The sequence below is a fragment of the Anopheles moucheti genome, chromosome 2, assembly GCF_943734755.1.
Source record: "Anopheles moucheti chromosome 2, idAnoMoucSN_F20_07, whole genome shotgun sequence".
Taxonomy (NCBI): Eukaryota; Metazoa; Arthropoda; class Insecta; order Diptera; family Culicidae; genus Anopheles; species Anopheles moucheti.
Window position 1 is genome coordinate 63,771,887 of NC_069140.1, and position 9,646 is coordinate 63,781,532.

The 9,646-nt window shown below is 37.6% G+C and overlaps 1 protein-coding gene across 3 annotated transcripts; it reads left to right on the forward strand.

The window, feature by feature from the left end:
* Positions 1-494: 494 nt before the first annotated feature.
* On the forward strand, positions 495-9,146 carry LOC128301227 (transcription factor Sox-1). Of its 3 annotated transcripts, none has more exons than XM_053037611.1 (6): positions 495-568; positions 3,844-3,968; positions 4,058-4,699; positions 6,996-7,176; positions 7,292-7,450; positions 7,516-9,146. In XM_053037611.1, the coding sequence occupies exons 3-6, from the start codon at positions 4,119-4,121 to the stop codon at positions 7,732-7,734; spliced, it is 1,140 nt and encodes a 379-aa protein (XP_052893571.1). In that variant the 5' UTR covers positions 495-568; positions 3,844-3,968; positions 4,058-4,118; the 3' UTR covers positions 7,735-9,146. The 3 variants fall into 3 exon arrangements, with proteins under 3 accessions (XP_052893571.1, XP_052893563.1, XP_052893580.1); XM_053037603.1 differs by lacking the exon at positions 495-568 and adding an exon at positions 3,277-3,537; XM_053037620.1 differs by lacking the exons at positions 495-568; positions 3,844-3,968 and having other exon boundaries at positions 4,009-4,699.
* The last annotated feature ends 500 nt before the right edge of the window (positions 9,147-9,646 follow it).

The following is a 9,646-nucleotide window of genomic DNA, read 5'->3' on the forward strand; positions in this document are numbered from 1 at the left end:
AGGTGGTCCCTTGCTTATGGCATGTCGACCGAACAGGCCTGGACAGCAGGGTTTCTTTTGCATCGTTAGGTTAGCTTGGCCGTGTATAAAGATAAGTGTTCTTCCTCAGTTATATAGAAGCGTCGCACTTGCCTTTCGCTAGGGAGAATGCAATTGTGAATGAGAAGCTGAATTACTGTTTCTTTTTCGTTTCGTAGAAAGAACACTGTGGGTAGAAAGGCTTTTCATGAACATTACAGACAATATACATTTCGACGTGACACAGCTGTGGTGGGCCTAGGATAAAACAATGGGCATGTTTTCTTTTCCATGATTTGTACTATGGTTCCATCCGAGGAATATGTTTATGCGCTATAGAAGAATGATTGCGAGCGCGAGAGAACGCAACGACAACGCAGAGCTGTTTACAGTCAAAGAGCATCGGCAAGTCTAGTGAGAGTTGAATATGAAAATGGAAAAGGAAACAAACCCCAGCCAGTAGTCGTTCCTACCCGAGCCAAAGTGTCTGGGTCCATTCATCGTAGTATTGAGTTGATAGTGTTGCTGTGCAAAAGCACTGTCATCGTAGGTGGGTTCGATTTTTTTCAGTAACTTCTGTTTGGTTCCAGGTGAAAAATCTTTACCTATTACAGCAGGATTCTTTTAATGCTATAAACAGCCTGCTCATGCTCATTTTTCTCCTGCCCATAACTACTTGCTATTGATGGTGGCACAAACATCCAGCGTCCATATTGATGCGAAAAGATTCGACTGAGTGTATCTGCTTGGTGTGCTTGCGAGATGGAAAATCTTGGTGAAATTCGTATACAGAAACATTCTCCAAAGCTGAGAAAGGGATCAGCTCCCTCATCGGCCAGTGTGTTCTAAAAAAGTGCTTATGATATTTGCGCGGAATATGAAGGGGGAATGCTATGGAACGGCGATGAAATATTGCACTCGTCACGTTGCTGGATTAGTACGGCCCTGGTACCCTTTTGAAAAAAAGTTCTGCACAATATGTTGAGCAAGAGAAGTTGTGCAGTAAAAGTATTTTGTTTTTGATAACTGAACTAAATATTACAAAGTTTATATAAAACATTTAATACACGACGAAAGTGGAGGGAAAAATATTATACTCATTGTACCCAACATTGGGAATAGTGAGAAATAATTACCAAAAGAAGTATACGCTGAGAATGTGTAAAATAAAACGTTTGAAGTGGAGTGTATGTGAAGTGCAGTGGCCTCGTGAAAAAATGATAACCCGAGTGTAGTAGCAACGTTTCAATGTGCTGACCTACGAATGCATGTTTAAACGTGTGTTAGTATGTGTTGATATGAGATGGCCGTTAGAGGACAGTGTGATGCTGTTGCTTCCTACAACGATTTCGCATCTCGGAAGCGAATGAGTTAACGGTAGCAGTGGTCTAATGTTTCGATTCGACAAGGTGAAATAGACGATTGGAAGTTCAAGATTTATTGCATTTACGTTTCGGTACAGGAAGAATGGTGTTATTTCCAATATTTTCATCTAAGCTTTCGAGGTATGACCGGTATGAAAAAGAGTTACCCAAAGCATACGTTATCCTTTAGTGTAATATACTTGCAAGTCTCGAAAGATATGCGTATGATGCCGTACATACAAACACCTGCACGTATACCGTATACGTATACCCACACATATACTAACTTGGACTTGAAAAAAGCATATGTGGGGTAATAGACAGGACGGCCGTAACATCGTACGATTGAGCTCTAGGGGACATAACGTCGAAGGAAAAGATTAGCCAGTACAACACTGCCGCAGAAGCTGTGGAAAATTAGAACGCAAGAGGATCTTGGTAGGAGGTATTAAATATAAAAATTCTACATCTAAAATGCTTGTCGTAGTACTCATCACCTAGCAAAACCGTGGACTGTAAACAGGGATAAAGAACTCATTCGTATACACCCATACATTTGCAGCATAAACATTGTAGGCAACAGATGAAGAGAAAAACTTACCACTAATCCATCTCATCCTGGTGCATTAAGTGATGGACAAGAGTGGAAGTAAGCTTTGATAAAGAAGTGAAGAATACGTTCGGCATGTCTAGAAGAATGATGAAGAGTCTTGAATTTGCATGTTGTTTCAGCTATAGAGTGCACTTTGTTACCAAACCTCTTCACATTCAATAACAGAAAAGGAAAGAAAAACGCAATGTTTGAATACGAACAAGGGTTGAAATGAAAGCCATATTATTGAAGATAGATTAAAAAAAAAAAGGATATATTTAAAACAAACCTACCTGCAATAAACCAAAGTTGTGAAGATTACGCAGCATGTCGTCTTAATTACATGCAGCTGATTGATTAATACAAAATTTCGGAACTGTAATTTCATGCCGCATTCTAAGATTGATTACAAAATACTAAATAAGTTCAAGCATGGCAATGCTCAGAGTGTTCGTTTGTGAAAGATCTAATCATTTTCGTGGACATTAATTGTATCATTTGCTGCACGCCGAAACACACTGCATCTAATATCCCTCCTCATGCCTGTGGCTAAAGAATATTGTGAAGATAAGCAGTGTTTGACTTATACGTGACAACAGCTGGTGAAAATGTATGCATCGACGCCACCATCAGCTGTCGGCTCTAACTAAATTAGGCCATTGATTATTGATCGTCCCTCGTGTTAACCGGATGGAGGCTGCATGCAAAAGCTGTGCTGGACTTTCAATAAAGGTTTTGCTGCTCTTCTGGAACAGAGATTGCTGGAATGATTCAATTTCAGTAACTCCATTATTAATTTAGCCTTTGTGTTGTCACACGCCGCATGGCAGAATTGATATTGACGGCGGGAAGGAAGCGGCAGAAATTTTTAACAGCAGTTTAAAATAAAAATACTGTATAATAATGTAGAACAGTTACAGTTATACAGTTAGTTACAGTTATCATCACAAAGTTAACAATTGTTTTCAGTAAAAAAAACTTTCGTCTTGTACGTTTCTGTACTGTACGTTTATTTAAAATCAGTACAGTTTAAAAAACACGGTTATGAAGATGAGCATCTAGAAACCTTCTTTCAGGCAAGTTTTCTTGTGCATCACATTGTACCATTTTTTCTGGCCGCTTATTTGAAATGTTCGAGTGATCAAAACAAGGTTTTAAACGCGCAACCTAGTATGTCGACTCAATGAAGCCATAACTGATAGGCTGAGCGTACGTTGATACAACATTAGCTCATCCGGATTTCTCGTTTTTGTTTTCGTTCTATAATATGGATAAAGTGAACGGAAGGAAACGAAACTTAATAAATGAAATCAGAAGCCATGAAAAAAAAACAAACGAATGGAATCAAAAAGGAAAAGGATGAAATGAACGAAATAAAAGAAAGAAGCAAAACGAATGACACAATAGATAAAAAGTAAATCATATACTCGAGCCTGTTCGATTCGTTTCGTTTAAATAATTAACCAGTTACGTAACTATATATTTTTCCTATTTCCCTTCCATCACTAACACCGACTATTCAGTGAACCGATAAAATAGGATTTAAAATCTATTGAATGATTAGTGAGTATAATGACTGATCTATGTACTTTTTTGTATACAAAATTTGGAATAAAATTCATTGTATTGTTTTTTTGTTTGTTTTCGTTAGAACGGCCTGGCCGTATCTACTTGTTGTACCACGTAGCCGGATATGGTCCGGATGGGATTGGTCCGGATGGGATTCTGGTCCGGTCCGTTCGTGTGAAGACCGGCTCCGCTACCATCATGCCACCGGGCCGCTCCAATTCGATTGTTTAATAACAGATGTATTTCTATGAACGGTTCACGTAAAAATGATAATTTTTTTCTTTGAAATTTCATTTATAGACCAACAGAAACCAGTTAACATGTGAAAATTATGTAACTCCGGCGATGTACAATCGTGATCATCTGCAGTAAGCATGAAGTTAAATCGTCAACGCATCATAGTTATGGATTTAATGCTAATCAGGGTATGAAATACCCATACACCATTTTGCAATAGCCGGAACCATACACGTATATCTACGATTACGATTAAATTTCTGTTCTGCCCAATCAGGTGCGGTGCTAAGTAATAGAAAAGTGGAACACTTTAGTAGAAGCGGTGGCTGCGAGAGGAAATGCATTTTTGGATTGATAAACGATCGCAAGCGTGTGGTTTCGGTAGAGCCCGTGTGGCAGCATCTTTGTCGGGTGGTGGTGGTCTAGGCTTCGGCCATCCGCGACGCGTGCCTCGGAAATCAATGGTCACTCCAATACATCGGTTTCAAACGGTCGACTGTAGTCGCCCTCACGCTCATCGTCAGCAGCAGTCACAACAGCAACCGCATCCACAATCGCAATCGAATCCGTCTGTCCCAGGAACGCATTATTCGTCCACACAAAGTCAGCAATCCTCAGCGCATCAGCATCAGCAACCGCATCATCCACATCAATCGCATGCAGATCCACAACATCACCGTCATCATCCGCATCATCCGCACCACAATCAAAGCGCTAGTCAACAGCAGCCGCACCCGAATAATCAACAACAGCAACAGGTGCATCAGGTGCAGTTACACCTCAGTGGTCAATATAATACCCAGAGCAGCATTCTGCCTGCGCCAACGCCTTATCCACAGCCGAGTCCAAACCTACAACAAAGTCCGTCACCGAACGCTCTAAACTACCACGTACCTGTGTCGATGAACCACGTTTACAGGTAAATTGCTTTATTAGCAGTCATAAACTAACATAATAAATAACTTAAAAGTATCGTTAATAGCACCGTCTAAAATTGAAAGCATGCATTGGTATTTATTTAAATCTTGGCATTGGAATTTATCCAAATAACACCATGATCTGATTATGCACTCTTAGACGATTATTTATGAAATTTGACAGGTCAGGTAATTTATAGTACAAAATTGAAAATTGATAAAATTTTATATTAAATTTATTACAATGCCTTCTAGTTCCACATATTACCTCCCCAAAATGAGCTAGGCCACCGATGCTCCCAAGGTGTAGGGTTGTCCCGTATACTCTAGTACAGATTTTCGAAGAGATGTGCTACCGTGCTGTACATCGTAGACGTATTGCGTAGGGAAGGGAATGAAGAGTTTTTATTTTCTTAGCTCTGTATTAACTGCTGTTGTGTTAACTGCTCTTAGAGCAGTGTTCGGAAAAGTACGGTTGGCGAGTGACCTGCAGCTTTTGGTCACTTTCTTTGTGGCTCTTTAAAATGATTAATTACATTTAATTAATTAATTAATTATTAACTATAATAATTATTTAATTACAAATCCAAACTAAGTCTATATTTTCACATACACATACAGTATATCACATCCTCATGTTAAAAACCCCATTGAAGCCTAATCTGGTTCTTTGCAATTATCAGCAGCTTATTTTTCGTCAGGATAATGATTTCGTTTTCGTTCATATCTTGGTTCTACTAATGTTATTGTAGGTGTATTTTTGTGATATTTGCTTCTTTGCTTCAAGAAGTTTTGTGACTTCTAATCTAAAAGCTTTAGATCCATTCTCGCACCATTGGGATATTATTATTACACTATCATCTAGACTTCTTAGCCAGCCTTTACTCGCACGATGTGATTCGCTATGCGTGTGGTAAGGAAAAGAGCAAGAATAAGAAAAAAAGATGCACTTTGTTTTAATTGCTGTTAATGAATTCTTTTAAAAAGTCACTAGGACTGCTGAAAATAAGCAAAGCAAGAAGCTCACGTTTTAACTATATATAAACTATATATAACTATATATAATATAAACAATCTCTCTCTCTCTCTTCTTGAACTTATTTCTAACTTGTAATTACCCAAACACTAAAATGTTCAAGCTATTATGTGATTAGTTTGTAGTCTGGATGAAGTAATTGATTTCTCTTATTTTTTTCTTAGTTAGAGCGGCGTTAGAATGCGTTAGAACGTATCGACTATTTCTCGTTTTAAATGTATATAATTTTAGTTTATATTTTTCTATTCTGTTGTTTTTGAGCCGCCGCGTTTGCCCCAATCTTCAGTGGGCCCCGAATTGTAGCTGTAAGAGTGCTTCAAGAAAACACATTTTATTTCGTTTTTATTTTTGCACTTACCAATCAAGAAATATTAAAGATTATTTTTGATTTATTAGTGAAAAATTAGTTGGTGCTGGTTTATACAATAAACTTGCAAAGAAATGTACATCTAAGCCTTAAGCAAGGCATCCTTCGTAGCAAGGACAGCTATGGGTACATTAAGTCAAAGAAAGCAGGAAATAGCAGGGCTCTAGGTTGTTGTGTTTGTAAAGAAGAAAGAAAACTGCAAATCTTTTTATGTGGCAGAGCCACGTCATTGTTTGCAATTAAAATAATACACATATATTGGAGATATTTAATTACATTAGGGCAACTATTGTAGCATATTTCGAAGGTTTTAATTTGCATAGAAAACTAAATGGTACTTAGAAAACGTGAATGATTTATTTATTTATTTATTTTCAAATATTTCTGATATTAGAGACTGGTAAGACTTGAAACTCTCGAGGCTCGCCACCACTATTCCCAAATCCTATTTATTACTTCCCTCTTGTTCGATCGTATTGAATGCCCTTCGTTGCTGTGCTCGATTCCTTTTTATGTCCCCAATCGTACTCTTCGTATTCGTACCCCTTTATTTATCCCTTCACGCCATACCTCAGTTGGGCGTAATGATCATCTGCTGCGTACATTTTGTGCGTTAAGTGCCTCGTCTTACATGTTTGATTTTCACCTTCTGTATTCAGTTTCTTTTTACGATCCTCTCTTTAATTCCTAGCCCATTCCAATAGTGTTTTTTCCTAGCTTTTATGTAAATTTAAAGTTAGCTATAAGTTTGTATGTGTATCTGTCTAATGAGATATTATTTAATAAATAATAATAAATATGTTTGTAAAAAAACTACATTTTTATGAGTTGCCGAAGTGACAATGTTTTGTGTAGTAAAAATTACCATTTCTTTTTCTTCACTTTTTATCTTAAGTGCATCAACACAATCATCCGGTGCAGAAACAGACGGTATTAGCAATGTTGGGCAACACATACAGCCGCAAGTTGGACATGATGCGCAATTGTTACCGGCGCACCTGAAATGTGGCATGTGGGCTTCGTTGGCTCTAGCTACGGTGTTTGTAGCTGGAGCGAAGTTTTACTTTGATCATCAGGTAGGCTCGTTTTATGAGCTACAATATGTCTTATTATTTTGTTTTTGGTTTTCATTATATTAATTAAATGATTTAATATTTTAATGCCTTCAATCTGTTTTAACATTTATAACAGGGAACCGGTTTAGAGGTGTTAATATTTTGTGCATTTTCGGCTACATTTTTTTTGGCTGCTTGCACCGTATCTCTATGGAGACGGCCACGTGACATCCAGATCAACAGCAACAACATGATTTCGGACACAATTTCCAACGCAGAACAAAGTTCACTACAGGTGAGCATCCGCGACTGGTGTGTACTTGATTAACAGTATGCATGTGCTGTTTGTTCCTTTTTTAGAACAACCCTGATTTTCTAAGTAGCAACCCATCACCGCTGCTGAATGGAAGTGCCGGAAGTGGTCCATTGGGGGGTCTTGTTCCAGGGAACATTCAACAGGCTTCATTGGCAAGCATAGTGGCACCACCACCACCGTATCATATAGCGATACTTCTGCCCGATACGTCGAAAGAAGCGGAGGAAGCGCCTCCACCGTCTTACGATAAAATAGTGATTTAATAATAATCAACGACTAACGAGAGGATGGAGATACTAGGTACTTCTGTACAAAATAAAATCGCACACCTTTACAATTTCCTTAGTAGAAGTAAATAGTCAACTAATATAATAATGTCCAGCTTACGTGAAACGTAATTGGAAACGAATGGGAAAGACAGGTGCAATAGTGTACTCCATACTCGATAGTGTGTAGTTATTGCTCGTTAGTTTAAGCCGATATTAATTTTTTACTTCAAACGATAAAAAGACACATCATCAAAGCTATGAATGGGTCAACTAACATAGACAGCGAGGATAAAAAATGAGAAAAGAATAAATAATCGAACGGGGAATTGTCGGAATCATTCGGCAGAATGTCTTGCACCTTTGTTGCAACTAAATAAAGCCTAACAACAGTGGACGCTATTGAGAGTATAGGGAAAAAGCTAAATTCACGCATTAAGAACATGCAAAAGAAATATTTTTGTCATAATGTGCCGTATTTTCGCGTATATAATGACCACCAGTGACCTCCCTGATATTGTAATGTTTTTGGAAAAATGTTTGTATGTCTAATTTTATATATTGCAAAAAATTATATTATAAAAATTCATGATTAGCATTATGATTCCCATTATTGTTCCATTTTGTCCTCCCTGCAGTATTATAGCCTATTGAAACGAAGTATTTGTCAATGTTGTCATCCTCGTCATCACTATCTGCACAAATTGTATTATTCTGACTCCGGAATCGAAAAGTTATTATCCGTGTATTACGACCCCTGTAATCTGACTTATATGGCCTATAATATTGTAAAAGGGGGTCACACACGCTAAAATACGGTATGTAAAATGGTGATTTCTTTGCAATTGTTGTAAAACAACGGTAGTCCTCATGTGTCTGGTTATTGGAAACGAGTATGTTATCATTACCATTGTACAGTAAGACGGAATCAAAAGTATTATTCTTTATTTATATTAAAGATTAATTGTGCGGTAGGTTTTAATAAAACTCTATCAACAATACCCTTTCATATTGTTCAGTTTGATTGAAATGAAGATTGTTTTCAATGTTTTCTTATCATACACTTGTGACTATAAAATAGCATGCAGTACAAAATGTAGATAAAACATTAGTAATTTAACATAAATTGTTTCTTAAAGCCTGTTCCTTTCTCGATCGAAAAGCGGTTTCTTTCTTTTCAAGTGCAATGTGCAATTTTTTTCTGTATATTACACTGGCTATAAACATGATCGGCAAGCCGGCCGATCATTCACGATCGTTTGCAGCTCCTATGAAAAATTGCACAAATTTTCGACAATTGCCATCGACGGCAAGGTTTACGAAACCCATGACCGGTCATTTAATGCAACCTGCTTTGCTAGTCTCAGAGCTACTTTTCGAAATTAAAATGGTATCACGAAGGAAAGACTAACGGTGTGGCAGTTCGATTAACACAGACGGTGTAATAATGGTATCTTTTCTGGAGGGGTTGAAACGTATTATGTTTACCATTAGCACACTCCTGTGTGCTCCTGTTTGATACACGAAGCATCATACACCCTACAGTGACTATTTTTTATGAAAGTAAATTATAATGATAGTTTCCATTTTTCTGTACGAATAGCTACGCTGATATTCGATCCTACTGTTCAAATCACATCCGAAAAGGAGCAATATTTTAGCATAACAACTCTGTGCTCTAAATTGTTTTGTAGAACAGTCTTTACACCGTTGTGCTTAAATTGTGAACCACTTGATTTGATTAGAGTCACTGCGGTTACTTCACATTCTAGGCAAAATTGATATGGCGCTGGTAAAATCCAACATCGTTTCGATAATGATAATAAAGCAAGCGCACGTAACGGAAAGCAACGTAACGAAACGTAGCACGGAATATGCTACAATTTAAGTGTATAGTTGTTAGTAAGTA

Coding starts and splice junctions, on each gene's coding strand:
- LOC128301227 (XM_053037611.1), top strand. CDS start 4,119: ATGCATTTTTGGATTGATAAACGATCGCAAGCGTGTGGTTTCGGTAGA. Junction 4,700..6,995: donor TCGATGAACCACGTTTACAG/GTAAATTGCTTT, acceptor TTTTATCTTAAG/TGCATCAACACAATCATCCG. Junction 7,451..7,515: donor CAGAACAAAGTTCACTACAG/GTGAGCATCCGC, acceptor TTCCTTTTTTAG/AACAACCCTGATTTTCTAAG.